Source organism: Crocuta crocuta, unplaced genomic scaffold (genome assembly GCF_008692635.1).
Source record: "Crocuta crocuta isolate KB4526 unplaced genomic scaffold, BGI_CrCroc_1.0 scaffold180, whole genome shotgun sequence".
In the NCBI taxonomy this organism is placed as follows: Eukaryota; Metazoa; Chordata; class Mammalia; order Carnivora; family Hyaenidae; genus Crocuta; species Crocuta crocuta.
Genome location: NW_027527549.1, coordinates 636,065 through 655,144, shown reverse-complemented (window position 1 = coordinate 655,144; position 19,080 = coordinate 636,065). Strand labels below are relative to the sequence as shown.

The 19,080-nt window shown below is 40.8% G+C and overlaps 1 protein-coding gene across 1 annotated transcript in view; it reads right to left on the bottom strand.

The window, feature by feature from the left end:
- The window catches only part of LOC144234444 (membrane-associated guanylate kinase, WW and PDZ domain-containing protein 3), an 86,689-nt gene extending 82,846 nt beyond the window's left edge, over window positions 1–3,843 (bottom strand). The window contains exons 1-2 of the mRNA XM_077767796.1: window positions 3,780–3,843; window positions 1,957–2,073 (exon numbers count right to left, since the gene is read on the bottom strand). Of these exons, the coding sequence (XP_077623922.1) occupies window positions 1,957–2,073; window positions 3,780–3,843 (181 nt within the window). The remainder of the gene's footprint in view (window positions 1–1,956; window positions 2,074–3,779) is intronic.
- Between the last annotated feature and the right edge of the window lie 15,237 nt (window positions 3,844–19,080).

Genomic DNA, 19,080 nt, shown 5'->3' with positions numbered 1-19,080 from the left:
TCTCTGACCCTCCCCTGCTCACGCTGTCTCTCTTTCTCTCTCCTAGAAATAAAACATTTTAAAAAATAAATACATAAATATAAAGGGAGCTTCACACTGGCTACAGAGTCTCCAACACTATTTGTACAAGGAAGAGTTTCAGAAAGATGGAAGAATAAAAAGACAAAGATATACTAGGCAAATGCAAAGAAAAAAGGCAGGAGCTGCAATTCTGAAATCTGACAATGCAGGTTTCTAGGAGGGAATCATAGATAAGGAGTTGGATTTAAAAACAAAACACAGGGGTGCATGGGTGGCTCAGTTGGTTAAGCATCTGACTTCGGCTCAGGTCATCTCATAGTTCGTGGGTTCAAGCCCCGTATCGGGCTCTGTGCTGACAGCTCAGAGCCTAGAGCCTACTTCAGATTCTGTGTCTCCCTCTCTCTGACCCTCCCCTGCTCATGCTGCCTCCTTCCCTCTCTCTCTCTCTGTCTCAGAAATAAAAAAAACGTTAAAAAAAAATTTTTTAAAAACACAAAAGTTTAGACCAGGTTAAAGAGTCTGGATTTGTACTCAGTGAGAGATTTTGAAGGATAAACTGTAGATGGACAGCAGTCAGACGTGCACTTTCACATTTTTTTTTTTTTTTAATGACAGCATGAGCAGAGGAGGGTCAGAGAAAGAGAGGGAGACACAGAATCTAAAATAGGCTCCAGGCTCTGAGCTCGTTTTCAGCACAGAGCCTGACACGGGGCTCGAACCCATGAACTATGAGATCATGACCTGAGTCGAAGTCGGACGCTTAACTGACTGAGCCACCCAGGCGCCCCCAGGCGTGCACTTTAAAGACAGACAGGGCAGAGGGGATGTGGGTGGAAGCAGGGCTGCAGTTAGAATGGGGAAGGGGATAGATGCCGAGAGCCTACTCCAGGACAGGTGGTTTGCATTCATGTTCTCATTTTAATTGTAATAACTATATCTCTTGTTACTCACATTTTATATATGGAGATTCTGGGGTTCAGGAAAATTAAAGTAACTTGTTCAAGGATCAAAATTTTTATCTAGCTCTTTGCCCCTACATAATACTATTTGTTGTTAAAAAAAAAAAAAAAAAAAAAAAGTCCAAGCAAGAAAGGGTGAGGGTCTAAGGTAGCACAGAGGATCGATATTGAAGGAATGTGACTAGGAAGGCTTGGTGATGGACTGGGCACTGTGTAAGAGTAAGTAACAAGAAAAAAATAAATTTCAGAGCCATTAAAAGAGCTACTAACTACAAGGAGTTACAAATATATTGAAAAAGAAAACACACTGGAACATCTTTTTATGCCTTTTTATTGTTTACTGCCTATACTCTTCCTCAACTTGCACTAAAACCAAAATGTAAGCATACGTGATTTCTTGTTATGGGATCAAAACACACACACACACACACACACACACATCATTATAACAAAACCAGGTCCTATGAATACTACGGCAATTGGAATAGATATACAAACATCTAGATAAAAATTTAAAATAAATCAACACAAAGATGAGTGAGCATGCTACCTCTTTTCTTTGAGGGAGGGGCAGATCTTAAAAGTTAGTAATGTCCTAATAATTAATACAAAAATGCTTATTCTCAGTGTACAAGGCATTGAGAGCAAAAAAAGTCTTCTTACTGATAAATTCTAGGGACTGATTCATAAAAGAAAATCTGGTTAGCAAAATGTACCTGTGTTATTCCTAAACTCTTAAAGCCTAATGACGTTTTCGAAGTTACAACATAGAATCTTCTAGCTTTTCTACTCTAGAAACAAAAGCCCTGCACGTCCTCTGAAAATGTTTCCCCTTATCCAATATTTGTTTCAATCTAGTGTCCCAACTTAATCTTCCCAGTTTCATAAGACACTCTACTGAATCATTTCTATGTGTTTGATTAATTAAATAATGATGTGCTGGCCTCCTTTCTTTTTTATTCAATCTCATACTTACATGGAATGGTTCTCAAGTAGAGATTATCTCTGATCACTTGCTGCAATTTGTGGTCAATGGATCCTTTCTGAAACTGAAGACTCAGGTAATGTCGCAAATCTTTATTAATGACTTTACCTACAAAAAAAAAAAACAAAAAAACTTTACTGTTAGATCTCCAGTTAGATATTGATGCTAGTGACTGAATACCCTTAAAGCTTTTAGCTGTAAACAGGAAAATGAAACCAGAGTATTTTGCTAAAAACAACATTGTTTCATTAAAAACAAATTATAGTAATATAACATACATACATGTAATATACAATGTGGGTGTAATTCTACAGTAGTAGGGGAGGGAAAAGGTATAGGTCAGAGAATATGACAAATGCCCAAGGTCAGTTCCATCTTTGAGTTTAAATACCATCTACATACTGGTAACTTCTAGGTCCTTATGTCTCCATCCCTGACCTATATCCACCCAGCTCCAAAGCCATCAAACTAATTCATTATATTGCAGATATATTTGAAAGTCAAATAAACACCTCAAATCTTCACCTCAAAACAGAACTCTTAATTCCACCCTCTCCCAACATGTCCTCTATGCTAGTTTTCCTTGTCTTAGCAAATTATAGCACCGTCAACCTAGTAGAACAAACCCAAAAGCTAGAAGTCATCAGAAGTTTCTGGTTTCTCCTTTTCACATCTATGCCCCAGATCCACTCCATTAGCAACTTCTGTCAATTCCACCTCCAAACATATCCCTACTGCCCACTTCTCTCCATTCCCATCACCTCCACCCTAATCTAAGCCAGCGTCATTTCCCATCTGGAATGCTGTAACAGCCTTCTACAGTCTCCCTACATCCATTCTTGCCTCCTTCTGGTTCCCACCATTCGCATGGCTGCCAGAGTGAGATTTCAAACATAAACCAGAAAATCACCGGTTTGTTTAGCTACCCCGCCCCCAATGACTTCTTATCGCATTTGCAATAAAAAAATCCAAATTTCCACATGTTCTAGCTTCAGCCATCTCTGACCCCGACCTGTTCATGCCAGCGTCTACACCAACCATGCGTCCACCTGTGTTGGTCAGCCAAATGGGCTCTGCCTCAGAGCCTTCTGCCTATCTGAACGGGCATTTTCTGTCCCCTCACTTGACTCTTAGATACAATTTGAATAAATAAGAGAATAAAAGATTGTTTCCCCTTATTTGTAGGGAAAATAGGAGACTTTTTTAAAAAAAGGATTATTGGAGGTCTCTGAGAAATGTGAAGCAGAAAACTGTAGGACTGCAGATCTGACTGCAGTGAATTTATAGTAAAGGTTGAACTTGAAATGAAAATAAAAGCAATCCAAACACTGTCCATTAGATAAGGCTTCCCATGATTATGAAAGAGCACTGCTAAAACAAAATGGATTGCTGTACTGAGTAAGAAATGACTAGGTGATTCAAATACACTCTTTGTCTATTTGGAACAGCTTAATTATGATGAGGTTAGATAAGCCAAAAGGTTACTGCAGATCAGTTCATTCTTTTAACTATTATTCCATAATGGAGCATTTCTAATCCTCTCCTTTTTGGTCTTTTCTCACAGGTACAAACAAGCAAAACCAAAAGAGAGGGTGTTAATATAAGCAGGAAACCAGGGTGCTGCTCAAGAATAGAAACAACATTTGGATCCTAAACTAATAAACACAAACCAAAAAGCCCCTGTTTTGCCTGCTGAGGAGGAGAGACACGTCTGCGATCAAAGAGGAAAGCCTGGAAGATATTTACAGGGATAACACAGAAGACTCCCTGCTCCCAGAAGGGGCTTCTGCTGGGCACTCAGGAGCTCCACCAACCCGAGTTCCATTCCAATGGAAACATGTACTGCCGTTTCTTATTTGTATCACAGCACTTGCTCATTGCCGGGTGGGTGAAAAACCGAATTCATAATCAATACTGTACAGTCTCACTTCTTATTGAACAAAACCCTACCTAATGATGAGTTTATTAAGTACTTTAAAAAATAGGCAAGGTGTGTTCCAAATGCCTTGTAATAAATATTGTACAAAAGCTTTGATGGATTGTCATATACGTGCTGAAAAGTCTTTGTGATATTTGCAGACATTTAGAGTTAATGAATTGAGAGAGAATGCATCATTGTTTTTTTTCCATTTAAGAGAATATAGTACAGGCTCCAATATCTAAAAACCTGCTATCCAACATACTTTCATGAATATATTCTCTTTGCATAAAGGATAATGCCTCTGTGATTCAAACAGACCATCTGAGTCAATACTTCTTAACTCAAGATTTTGTTGTTGTTGTTTTTTAATTTGAAACTTTTCTGTACCATATGGTAGAGCGCACAGAGGTAAGTATAAAATGCTAGGGGTTCAGATTGGATTTTTAAAAAAAAATTTTTTTATGTCTTTATTTTGAGAGACAGAGAACGAGCAGGGGAGGGGCAGAGAGAGAGGGAGACACAGAATCTGAAGCAGGCTCCAGGCTCTGAGCTGTCAGCCCAGAGTCCGACGCAGGGCTCAAACCCATGGACTGTGAGATCATGACCTGAGCCGCAGTCGGACACTTAATCAACTGAGCCACCCAAGCACCCCTCAGATTGGATTTTTAATCCAATTAAAATAACAACCATTAAATTAGAGATGATGAGGGGCGCCTGGGTGGCTCAGTCGGTTAAGTGTCCGACTGCAGCTCAGGTAATGATCTTATGGTTCATGGGTTCAGGTACCACATCCAGCTTTATGCTGACAGCTAGCTCAGAGCCTGGAGTCTGCCTCGGATTCTTTGTCTCGCTCTCTTTTTCTGACCCTCCCCTGCTCACGCTGCCTCTCCCTCTCTCTCAGAAATAAATAAAACATTTAAAAAAATCAGAGATGATGAAAGAGTCATAATAAACATCACAGACCACGAGTTACAGCATACAGGGGTTTCTTAAGGTGGATATGAAGTTAAAACACCTCATTTTCTGTTTCAAGGGCCTACAAAATCTTAGACTGACAGGCCAGGGAGAGCAGAAAGAACTAGATTCCAAGAATCATACCCAGGAATATCAGGGCTAGAACTGCACTCTCAATTATCACCTGCAACCCCTGCTGAGATTCTGGACTCAACACGGAGATGAACAGTTACAAAGAAAAGGGTGAGGGACAGTTTCATAAATGTGATCTTTCATTTAAAATGTGCAAGTCATTCAAAAAACCATGCACCTTCAAAGTTGGAGACAAAATAATACAAACATCACTGAAATGTCAATTTTAAAAGATTAATAACTTATATGGGTTGGCTTTCTTTAGGATTAATAATTAATAGTAAAATATATTGCATGTAGTGGTCATCAGGGACTTCCTTGCCTCAAGAAACCAAAAGAACATCTGTAAGGGGACAGAATATTATGGTTCTCTCTTGGATCATATTCCAGGCAATTTGTTTTGTTTTGTTTAAAATTTTTAAAAAGGCACAAATATCCTAAGTAGGCATATGACTCTGGAATTACTGGAAGGCCAACAGAAACATAAACTCCCAGAAACGCTGACTGAGTATAACTATATTATCAAGTTGTATATAAACTTCTTTTATTTAGGCAGAGTTTCAGAGAAACTTGACATTTCAAGGGTATGAAAAACGTTTACTTGGGGTTAATACAGTTGTCACTAAACAAGTAAGAGAAAAGATTCTTCATAATTTAGCCTCCCACCCAGGCAGCCTTTAAGTGTTAAAATTATTCCCTGACTTAATACTCCAAGGCAATGAGAAAGAATGAAACCTGGCCATTTGTAGCAACGTGGATGGAACTCAAGGGTGTTATGCTGAGTGAAATAAGTCAGGCAGAGAAGGACAGCTACCATATGTTTTCACTCATATGTGGAACAGGAGAAACTTAACGGAGGACCATGGGGGAGGGGAAGGGGAAAAAATAGTTGGGGAGAGGAAGGGAGGCAACCATGAGAGACTCTTTATTATTTTAATTAAAAAGTTTTTTTATAGTTTATTTTTGAGACAGAGAGAGAGACACAGAATCTGAAACAGGCTCCAGGTTCTGAGCCAGATGTCAGCACAGAGCCCGACGCTGGGCTTGAACCCACGAACCGCGACATCATGACCTGAGCCAAAGTCAGGCGCTTAACCAACTGAGCCACCCAGGTGCCCCGAGAGACTCTTGAAGACTGAGAACTGAGGGCTGATGGGAGTGGGGGAGAGGGGAAAGGGGGATGGGCATGGAGGAGGGTACTTGTTGGGATGAGCACTGGGTGTTATGTGGAAACCAACTTGACAATAAGCTATAAAAGAAAAAAAAAGATTATTCCCTGACTTCTAAGTGATTTATAAGTTTATTCATGAAACTTAAAAATAGATCTATATATCTTACCAATACAGCTCAGGTGCGGAAAAGTCTGTAACCGAAATGTCAATCATAAGAATAAATCCAGGCACTCAAGTTGCAACATACAAATCCTTAGTCAAAAGAACTCCTAACTATAAATCTATACTTTCTTAATATATTCAAATTAATATTCACTAGCAATTCTCTCTGAGGAATCCGTGTAGAGAGACATGGGTTAGACAAGCCCTAGGGTATGCCAGCGTGGGTGTGGCCATGCAACCAGGTGTAAATCAATCAAATTGTCAAAATTGCACTGCCTTTTCCATAAGGATAGTCTCAGAGACTTGGCCAACCACTTGCTAAAGTCAAGATATTACACGACTGCTCCTGCAGTCATTACAGCATGGTGGGGGAGGGGAATGACACTGGGGCGGCACATCTTGTTCTTATAGATTCATGCTGATTCACGCTTATCATGCTGTTCTTTTCTAAACACTTACAAAATTTTTATATTTTTTCAATCTCTTCAAATTTAGCCACAGTTTCAGGTTAAGGAAGTGGACTTGACTTTTCACAATCTGCTCCATGCCTTTTTGGAAACTGGCACATTTGCCTCTTCCGTCCCCTAGTACTTTCTCCATCCCCATGATTTCATAAGGAATACTGACAATAACCTGGAGATAAAAGACTTTAGTGCCTTCAGCTCCCGGGAGGCGAGTCAGTTGAATTTTGAAAATGTACATTCATTTAAAGTGAATGAAACCGTTACTACCTCCTCATTTTTTGAAATTTAATTTCCTCCATTTCAGGCTGTTTGTTTGGCCTGTACTATTGGGAAAGTAATTCTGCTAGCTCAAGATTATGGAAGCAAAGAAGGATAAACGCGTGATTTCCGCCTGCAAACAGCTAACACTGACAACCTCTGCCGATGGCGAGCCCAACTCCTTTCTCCTTGCTGCTGCTCTTGCCCCCACACAACCTGAAGAGTGTTTTGCACTCTCAAGTATCTTAGCTCCTTTTGAGCTCTGGCCTGTTAAAAAAGAAAATTCTTAAATGCTCATTTCTTACAATCTACTTAGCTCGGTATTAATGTGATTATGTGCTTCTTGCTTTTGTCAATCATAACAGCTTTTAAGAATTATTTTTATTTATTTTGAGAGAGTAAGCATGAGCAGGGGAGGGGCACAGAGGAAGGGAGAGAAAGAATCAGAAGCAGGCTCTGTGTACTGTCAGCATGGAGGCCTACGTGGGGCTTGATCTCCCGAACCATGAGATCATGACCTGAGCTGAAATCAAGTCCACAGCCACCCAGTGCCCCAATCATATACATCTTCTAAAAACTGTGAGCTGCTCAGAGCATTCTGTGTACCCATAAGAATTCCTCACGTAACTTCTTTTAGAAATCTCTAGTCTTGGAACCACACCGAGAGATGCTATAAACTTTTAAAAATCTGTTTTCCTCAAAGGCAAAAAGTATGAGCATAACCACATCCTGGTTCTCTTCCTTCCGATGGTGACTGTATGACAGCCTAGTGACTTTCCCCCAGTCAGCCATTACCCTTAGTCCTTTCCCATTAGACCTGGCAGTGTATTTTATGGCTCCCTCCACCTTGCGAGCTCTACAGCAGTAAGAGTTCCATGAAAGTGGTAAGAAGCTCTATATAAGCTTAACTCCAAATCAGTTGCTTGGTTAAGGAAAGGTACTCCTACAACATAATAAATCAAAGGGTAGTAGTCTTTCTGTTTGTGAAACTGCAAATGGTATTTGAACAAGACTTTTCTAGAAAGTCAACCTACATATTTCATAGTAAAATATATTTTAGGACACAGAAATCATTCAAAATTATTTTATACAGTTGTTAAACATAGAAGTTGGTCAGCTGAAAGCCAAGCCTTGGTTTGTTTTTTATACATTTAGTACCCATATGTAGCGTACAGAAGGAGTGAATCAGTTTATTTTTGTATTTTTAATTTTTTATTTGATCCTCTCTATCCTCGCATACATGAAATTTTAGAAGAGAATTCTCATCTAACATAGCACTTAAAATTTTTTAAAATGTTTATTTTAGAGAGAGAGAGAGAAAGAGAGACAGACAGACAGACAGAATGTGAACAGGGGAGGGGCAGAGAGAGAGGGAGATGCAGAATCTGAAGCAGGCTCCAGGCGCAAAGCCTGATGTGGGGCTTGAACTCATGAATCGTGAGATCATGACCTGAGCTGAAGTCAGATGCTTGACTGACTGAGCCACCCAGGCACCCCTGATATAGCACTTTTTAATAGTCTCTATACAACTTTCTCCTAAACTGTGTTTCTTAAATCATGAAACTGATTTTGACACTCAAAATACTAAATTTTAATTGAAGCAGCATGCTGTAAGTCTTTAAAAGTAGAATTATAGTTTATATGCTAATTCCTTAAATTCCGTTATTAACATTTTAAAATGGAATCACAAAATGGTATCTGGCTATCCTGAAATGCAAAATAAGGCTAAATTAACCATTCAAATCTACTGTGTTCTAGCACACTGGAGATAACAAGTCCAAGCAGGAAAAAAGCTCAAAGCCCTTCTGGCTCTCTCTAGGGGGGAGAAGATGTAGGAATGAGAAGAGAGGGGGGAGAAGATGTAGGAATGAGAAGAGAACGGGAAATAGAGAACATTAGGACTGTTATTTTAGAAATGTTATTATATATTACATGGCATGTGTGTTCATTCTGCATGAAAACCTTTGAGGCTTCCACTTTACAGAGAAGGAGCTGAGGTATAAAGAGATTAAACAACTTGGTCAAGGTCACGTCATTAAATGTAGCAAACCTGGGATCCAAACCCAGTCAATCTGGAGCCCTGTGCTACAATGCCTGCTCCCTCCCCCATACCTATCCATCTATCTGTATCTTTTGATGAATCTCTTCTCTTGTAGAAGTTTACAAGAGTACAAGCAGATGAGAACTCTCTCCTAAGAGCCTACCCTTCCTTGAAAGGGCTGCAGCTATTGTACAGATGAGTATGCACTGAGTAAAGCAGTGAATGAGAGGGCACCCAATGAAACTTGAAGTCTCACAGGGAAGACGAACATTAAAGAAGACATTGCTTTTTTTTTTAAGTTTATTTATTTTCATTTCTTTTTTCATGTTTATTTATTTGGAGGGGCAAAGAGAGGGGGATAGGGGATTCGGAGAGGGCTCTGCGCCGACAGGAGGAGCCTGATGCAGGGCTTGAACTCACGAACGGCGAGGCGCCCCAGAAGAAGGCGTTTCAAACACAAGAGCATTATGAAAGATCAGTACAGAACACCGTGGGAATCTCCAACCTAGATGCCAAGTCTGGGCAGTCTGGGAAGACGTCCCTAAGTACATTACACTGGAGCTAAAACCTGAAGGATAGATAAACAGGAGCCCGCTGGGCCAAAAAAAAGGTGGGGGGTGGGATGGAGTTGAGGGAGTAGGACATGCAAAGACACTCGAGTTGGGAAGGGATACAGTGCTTACAGGAACTAAGAGAAATCCAGTATAGCTGGTTCTTAGAAACTAAGGAAGAGTTCACACAAGCTGAGACAAGAGCTCCAGGGCCAGTGAGTTGACGAGCATCTTACAAACAATAAGAACATCAACTGACTTACATCTAACACCAAGGCCCTTAATAACTGCTATAAGCTAACAACTACGGACATGTTCCTTCCGGTCACCTCTATATTCTATACTTCAAATGTCATCTCATTTTTCTGTTCTGTCTTCTAATCCATAAGAGCATATTCATGGTTATAAAGTTGGAAGACCCATCTGTAAATCTTTTTTTTTTTTTAAGTTTGTTTATTTTAAGATAGAGGAAGCACAAGCAGGAGAGGGGCAGAGAGAGGGGGGGAGTGAGTCCCAGCAGGTTCCACACCGTCAGCACAGAGCCCAATGAGGGGACTGAACTCACAAACTATGAGATCATGACCGGAGCCGAGACCAAGAGTTGGACACTTAACCTACTGAGCCATCCAGGTGCCCCTTAGATCTCTGTAACTCTTTAGGCCTCTGTCATTACAGGCAAATAGGACCTTAATAAATTTTTAAAATAATTTATATAATTAAATTCTTAGTCCCAACTCTGAAAAGCATGAAATACTCTGGAATCCCTGAGCCATTTCCATTTTTACAACTGGCCCGTGTCCAGTACTCTCACGAGATACAGCTTGAAGGAACACAGACTGAAACGGTGGAGTAACTGCCATTTCCTGCAGAATACTCCTGCCACCCCACCAGTCAGGAGAAAGCCTCCTGCTCACAGAGGTTACACTCAGTGTTTATTTTTTCCCAGCTTTATGGAGATATCATTGACATGTAACAAGGGTAAGTTTAAGGTGTACAATGTGATGAACTGATACACATATGTGATGTGAAATGGATAACATGATAAGGTTACTTAGCACCTGCAGTCCCCATCCCCCTCCCCCACCACGTGGGAATACTTACCATTGTTGTTTTGTTTGTGTGGTTGTAAGATTTAAGATCTATCGTCTTAACTTTCAAGAATACAACACAGTGCCAATAGTTATCGTTTCCCTGTTAGGTACAGTCACAACAGCTACAGTCACCATGTTAGTTACGGCTGCCCAGAACTTACCCATCTTACTGCCGGGCGCTTATACCCATTGGCCAACATCTCTCCATTTCCCCTACCAGCAGCCGCCCCGCAACCACCATTCTACTCTCTATTTCTAGGAGTCTGGCTTTCTTAGATTCCACAAATAAGAGAACAGAGTACTTGTCTTTCTCGGTCAGAAATCACATTTTTTGCCTATATTACGAATTATGGCAAAGAGTATATTGTTAGAATGGGAGTGTCCATTCTCCACTGCTTCCTGGAAGCAGCCCTCATCACTCCATGGGTCAGATTTCAGCTCACTGCCCTGGGCCCTACATCGCGGGCCGTTTGAGGTCAAGTCTGCTGTACACACTCGACTCTTGCCCTGTACACCCCGGAAAGTTTTCTTTTCTCTCTCCCTTTTTTCCCTTCTTTTCTTCCTTCCTCACCACCTTCCTTCCTTTCTGTATTATTATTTTTAATGCATTTACAATTGGAAGAACTGAGCGCATGGCTAAAGAAACAATTCTTTGGTTTACAGAGCCTGTATATCTGAAAACATCTCTGAACTGTACCAAACTAAATATATTCATTCCTAAAAGCCTAATACTGCTCATTACATGTAGAATTCAATGTTAATACAGCATTGAAATTGCTTCATTATATTCAAATTATGTATAAGTAAAACATATTCTCATGTCTTTTTGAAAAGTTTTTATGGTTTTTGTTTCACTAAAGCAAGTATTTCAGTGTAGGATATATTTTCAATAATAAGCATTTCTCTAAAAAACAAAAAGCGAAAAAACTGACGCAAAGGCCAGGGATCTGAATTCTAGCAAAGGCCAGGGATCTGAATTCTAAAGTAAGCAAAGACCAGGGATCTGAATTCTAAAGTCAAAGAGTTGGTGCCCCAGGGGAAAACGCTGCTGTACCTTTGTGTGTTCTTGGCCCGAGGCAACTACACCAGTCCTGTTAACGCCCTGCCCTTCCCTTCCAACCTCCACCCCACCAGTATGGGTTTTGTCTGCTCTGGCTGGCGCCCCGCAGGGTTGTGTACACGTATAAATCACTGTCAGAGCAAAGGGCCTGCGCACTGGCCACTTGTGCACCTGCTCTTTGAAGCCCAGACCCAAGGAGAACTCTGAAGTCTGCAGGAAGAAGCCCCCTCTTTCATCCCTCCCCCCTGCTGGGTCTTGCTACAGAACAGTGGGCACACTTGGCCTCCCTCACTGGGGCTTAAGCCTGTGGGAAGTGAGGAACTATGTTCTATGCATCTCCACCCTCCACAATGCCTAGCACAGTGCTGAGTCAATACTTCTCTTCCACACACCAAACTGGCGCTTTAAATACTGTGGCTGCTACACGGATAGACTTTTAAACGGAATACAGCTCAGAAAACCTACTTTTCTTATAATTCTCAAAGACAAATCCTTTCAGTAAGCAGCATCATTAAACATAATGTTTTTGGAGGCACCTGGGTGGCTCAGTCTGTTAAGCCTAAGACTCCTTGTTTTGGCCCAGGTCATGATCTTATGGTTTGTGATTTCGAGCCCCAGGTTGGGCTCTACAGACAGCATGGAGTCTGCTTGGGATTCTGTCTCTCCCTTTCTCTCTGCCCCTTCCCCAGGTGTGCGTTCTGTCTCTGTCTCTCTCTCTCTCAAAATATATAAAGGTTTAAAAAATGTTACAAAAATAATGTTTTCAGTATACAAATGTGGTCAGATGCTCATGATATAGCTTACATGGGCAAAGCATATCATGACACAGTTATTCATTGTGACCTCAAATTCAAACAAGCTCAGGATATGCAAAATAAAAAACTAAGGGACATATCTAAGACAAACTCATACTTAAATACTTAATACGAGTATTACTGCAGGGTCTAATTATTGGGTAATTTTTAATTTGTTTAATGTTTATTTTTGAAAGAGGAAGAGACAGAGTGTGAGGGGGAGGGGCAGAGAGAGAGGGAGACACAGAATCTGAAGCAGGTTCCAGGCTCTGAGCTGTCAGCACAGAGCCCGATGCGGGACTCAAACTTATAAACTGTGAGACCGTGACCTCAGCTGAAGCTGGATGCTTAACCGACGGAGCCACCCTGGCATCTCTGTTGGGTAATTTTTTAAATGTTTTCTTTAAAATCTATTTTCTGCATGGTTTTTGCATATTCAAATTTTCACAGTGAAAACCTACTCCATAATGAGGAAAAAATTTTTAGAAAGTAGAGACCCTATTTTTAAGAACTCTGCCTTTCCAAGGTCATCAAGGGACAAGGAAGCCTGATCGAGGGGACCATTATGACAAAAAATGTGCCAAAGTTCTATGTGAATGCTGAAACTGTTAGTGTAGATTTTCCCTTAATCATTTTTTTAATAATTTTTATTTATTTTTTTAATGTTTTTTTATTTATTTCTTAGAGAGAGAGAGAGACAGCAGGGGAGGGTCAGAGAGAGAGAGAGGGAGATACAGAATCTGAAGCAGGCTCCAGGCTCTGAGCTGGCTGTTCGCACAGAGCCTGACACAGGGCTCGAACCCATGAACCACAAGATCATGACCTGAGCCGAAGTCAGACACTTAACCGACTGAGCCACCCAGGCACCCCAATCATTTGTTTTTAATCAGCATTATTTTCACCATGTTGCATTTAACTGAAACTCAATTGATAAACAAGCTATAGAACTAAAATCTACCTTTGAGAAGTAATATAGAAGTCATCACTCTGGAAAAGACTCAACAAATTCACAATTTTCCCTTAAGGAGTCATGTATCAGGAAGAGCAAAGTAAAATGAACCTTCCTAGGAGAACAGAGAAGAAAAAATAAAGAATAAATCATCAAAAGTGGGTCCTTTTCTTTTTGAAGCCTTTATTTGATGGCATCATGTAGATTGAGTACTTAAAGAAAAACATTATTTGTAAAAAGTGCTGTCCTGTGGCTATCTACAATTTGTTCTCTGTGACACTGGTGTCAGGCATCATTAGCAAGCCTGTCATAATACCAGATAACCAGTGCCTGGTTGGCACACCAATATCTGAATCATAGTATTAATGCTTCATCCTTTTGACAAGAGGGTACAAAGCCATCTATTGTGCCCTGTCATTCTGTCCTGAGAACAGAATAAGTGGGCTCAGTAGTCTTTGCAAATCAAAGGTATGTGCTTCAACAGAATGTCCCGGACTTGAGACGGAAGATCTGTTCCTAAAGTTTCATTACAACAGCTGATAGAGACAGCTGAAAGGGAACAGAGATGTACTTGATTAGAAGCAGCAGACCCAAAACAGTGACCCTTAGAGAATTCACATTGTAGTTTTCAGATACATGATTATATAAACAACTCAACCTCTGGATTCAGAGAGTAGGCTAAGAATTAATCCCTACTTAAAAAGCAATTCAACAGCCTCTTTTTCTGTGATTGCTTTTAAATATAGGAATTTACACTGATCCTTAGAATATTTCCTAAAGTAGATGGTTAAAGGTCCTACAAATTCTAGTATACACCACAAGTGATCTGACTCTGGCGAGAATCAACACTCATTAATCAAAATTATTGAAATATTTCCCATTTACATCTCTAATCTCCACGTTTGACCAGTAATATAGTTTAAAGGATTTTTATTTTATTTATTTATTTTCTTTCATAGTTTATTGTCAAGTTGGTTTCCATATAACACCCAGTGCTCATCCCAACAAGTGCCCTCCTCCGTGTCCATCACGGACACCCCGTTTCCCTCACCCCACCCCCATTAGCCCTCAGTTTGTTCTCAGTATTCAAGAGTCTCTCATGGTTTGCTAAAAGATTTTTAAAGTGACCCTCACATAACATGGTTATGAAAAACGTCAAAATTCCAAAGAAACATTTTTCGGGATAAATGGCCACTTCTACATGTATCCCTCTATTCATATTTCTCCACTAAAACTCCTCTCCCCCACTCACCCTACCTGTAAGGCTGAGTGAATCAGGACCTTCCAGAAAAGGTCAACATAAATGAAGCGTCAGAAGATCTCCAGTCTCCCATTTCCCATTGAAGGATAGGAAGGGAAGAAAGAAGACAGCAATCAGTACCCCTAAACTAAACCAATGGCAAGAATTTTATTCCAAAAGACAATGGAATTTCTATAAATTCCAACATCAATTTGTCAGAATTAAGAAACTGCACTGTAAGAACTACAATCAAGGGTACTGAATGTCATCATTTAGCTTGCTAGCCCCGATTTTTGGTTTAAGTACTAAAAGAGAGTCTTCTGGGCCATGTCAATAGAAGTCACTTTTAAAAAAGAAAAACTCTAATACAGAACAAAATGAGGAATAATCAAAATTGGAAGGAAAAAACACTATATTGTAAACCTGAAACTAATTATACTAGAATTAATTGTAAGTTGAATAAACTATGGATATCCATGAGAATGAAAGCTATGGAGCTATAAAAAAGAAACTAGAAAGGTGCTAGATAAAAATTAATCTAAAAAAAGTGGAGGGAAAGTGAATTTCTGTCCATTTGACATTCACTTTAAAGGATACAAAACAATTTGGACTACACTGAGAAAATACCAGAAGCTGATATGCAAGGCTCTTAGCTTGTGAGCACAACACATTCTATAGACTCTGAGTAGAAAACACTCAGAAGGGCCCCCAACAACACCCACAGCTGGCACAGGCTCTCCTCACAGGGCTGAGAGAAGACCGTGTGGGCCAAGTGTGGCCATTTTTGTTTTGTCCTAGGGTCTTAAGCAGGAGGTGTGATGGCAGGAGGCGGCAGAGCTGCAGCCCAGCGTGACTTTGGGAGTGGAAGGATATGTGTTGATCTCCAAAACACACCATGTAAGAGCTGCTGCTCCCCCTTCCTTCGAGCAGGAAGCAGAAAGTTCAGACAGAAACAGTGATAAAGTTCCCAAAATGTAGCTGCCCTTTGCTCTGGCTCCCTCCCTACCTCCTACGTCTCACCAGACATCTGATGCTACAGAGGACAGATGCTTCTACATCAAGCCGGAGAGGAACCCAGGAACATAGGAGAGGTGCTAAGGAAATAGCACCGATGGGCCTTAAGCAGAGAAATAAGAGCGGACTGTCATATTAAAAAGTAACTGGATGGTATACAGGGGAAGGAGCCAAAAATAGGTACGGGGCATGCAGGTAAAAGGTGAGGGTCACTGTCCAGGTGACAGATGATTTAGATCAAGTGGAGAAGAGCAGATGGATTGGAGATTCACCGTCTATACCCACACATATGGAGAGTTTTCCAATACCAGACCCTATCCCTAGAAGAAGTTGTCTTCTATTTGAACCTTGCAAAGTCTCAGATTACAGAAAATCTACACAGTATCTTATTTAAAAAAAAAAAGTACAAAGTTTTGTCTGGAGAAGACATGTTAGCCAGAACAACTGTTTCCAGAGAGAATCTAATACAAATGCTAAGAGAGGAGGGGCGTGGGGAAGGACAAAAGGGGGGAAATCAAGTGAGAAGATTTAGTAATTACTCCTTGGGGTATTACCTCACAGTTGCATGTGGTAGAGGTTACTGGCAAGAAATCTTTCAAAGATCACTTGAAAAAAAGTGACTCAGCCCATGCTTAGGTTATGAGATCATGAATATGAGCCAACAGCAAAAGTGAGGGAAAAAATTCTACCCTGCGTCTACTTGTGGCTGGGACAGTATTCTACACGGATTTTAAAAACACAGTATCTCAAGCAGGAAAACTATGTTAGATGACTCATCCCTGTGCTGACAAAATACTCAGAATGTATGGTGAAGAGCAGGAACACAATTTTTACATGAAATAGTAGGAAAAGCATTTCTAAGTTTTAAATGTATATAACTAGGGGCGCCCAGGTGGCTCAGTCAGTTAAGCATCCGACTTTGGCTCAGGTCATGATCGCGGTTCATGAGTTCAAGCCCTGCGCTGGGCTCTGCGCTGACACCTCAGAGCCTGGAGCCTGCTTCACATTCTGTTTCCTTCTCTCTCTGCTCCTCCAACCTCATGTTCTGTATGTCCATCTCTCGCTCTCTCTCTCAAAAATAAACATATATATAATATGTATACGTATTATGTATATCATATATATAACTAAACTAGGCATTAAAAGTAGAAATTTAATTCTAGCCCTAAAAGTTTAGATTCATATTGCCTAACCAAAGGATATTTTTTAAAGTGTTTTTTTAAAAACCATGGGATAGCTGAACTCCAGGGTCTCCTAATATTTGGGTTTATGTGATCTTGTGAATAGAACCCATAAGCCTTGGCAATCTATTTGATGGGAAGAGTCAAGGAAAAAGAGACAAAAAAAAAGATCACTTCAGGTTTCTCAATTGAATCATCAGGTAAATTTGAGTTCAATTAAAAAAAAATAAGTGGAGAGGGGAAGGAACAGTTTTGGGAACTGAAGCAAGGGATTAGGTTACATGTTATTTGAGATGATACTGAGAGGGACACCATATGGAAATATCAAGGCATCTGAATTGAGAGCTGTAAACTGGGAGTCTTCAGCGCACAGGCATTAACTGGGAAACATGTGGCCTTGGTTCGGGTGTGGGGCAATAAGAATTCCAGGCACTACTGATGGGGAAGTTGCTGCGACCTTTCTCAAAAGCATTACGGCAATAACCGAAACACGTATCTATGCACCTTTGAGAGAAGGGCTCTATTAAAGCTCGGTTCCCACATAAAAGTAAACAAAAGTACAAGATGAGTGCTCACTGCAGCCTTATCTACAAGGAATTGAGAAGTCCAACTACACGGAACCAGTGAGTAAACCCAAAACGATGAAGCACATCTGCAAACACTGACATACAATGGAATCCAACCACACTGCTGAGTACCAAAGAGGAAGCTGCAGGACAGCATTCGGTGCAAGGGGTCACTTAGGAGCCAGGTACACACTTTGTGTCTGTATGTAAAACTATATTCTAAGATGTGCTCACATCTGAACGGTGAGATGTTAAATGATTTTTACCCTCATCTTTGTCATTTTCTATGTTGTTTGAGAGGGTAATTTTAAAACCCCCACAGCATACCATTTTTTAGAAGTCTATATAGTCTCCCCTCCCTTTTCTTAAGTGTGTAAGAATTAGAGCACAATATAATCTTGGAGGTACACAATAAAAACAGGAGAGGAAGGCCACCCTGGCTGAGTACAGCTGGCTTTCAAATTTCAGGGCTGCATAAGTAGAAACACATTGTCCAAGTTGGAGCACCACTCCAGGCTCGAGACCAAACAATTAGGCTAGAGAAGTTAGTTCTGACTGACCTATGCCTGCGATCTGGTTACTGAAATGAACAGGGTGACTGGGTGTTTAACAAGTCACTCACAGAACTGGTTTCTGAACCCTGACCCTGAGGCTGAATGTGATATCGTGATTTAGGACCAGTTACTACTGTAAAACCACATCTTCAAGATTAGTAAATTACAGGGAAAACAGACAGGAGAGAAACAACTAGATAGCCCAACTACAATAAAAATATTTCCCTTAACAAAGAAAAAAAATAGAAAGATATGAGAGAGGTCAGCCTCTCCCTTAAAGCAGATAAACCTGAAAGACAGGAGGCTGACAAAAGAAAACGCCAAGCACTGTGCTCGTGTTGAGGCTGTAAAAATCACAAGGTAGTACCTGCCTTGGTGTTGAGGTGTCACAGACCAGGATAAACAAATCTCAGCTAAGAGACATATGTAGGGTGCACAAGAGTGTACGGCCAAGAGGAAATAAGTAATGGTCTCTGATGGGGACAGCCAGTTTACCTAGGCGGGGGGATGGATGGGGAGGACTGGAAAGGGAGCACGCTGGGCATTCCAGGCATGGGGATAAAGAACAAGCCAGTGCAAGGGGGGTAAAAAGCAGAGAGGCGGTGGATTATAAACCTGGTGACACAGGTGGGACACTCGGGTAACAGAAGGCTTCGCCTAGGGTACTAAAGCACTGGAACATTACTCTGTAGTGAAGAAGTCACTAAAAATTTTACCAAGGGAGCACAGCATAGCCAGACGTGTTTTAGATAGGTCATTCTGGCAACAATGTGGACTGCAGAGATGAGAGAATAGCTGAAGGGCACGGACTTTGCCACAAACCAATTAACAGCATCACGAGAAGCAGTAACAGAAGAATGAGTGCAGCCGAAAACTGGACTGGGGAACATGGAGGCGGACTCAAGAAACATACACGGAACCTAAGAAATGAACCGAGACCAGGAAGTGAATGCTTGTACACTGACGTATAGCAGAATGCTATAACTCAAACTTCAAATTACAGGAGTCCCT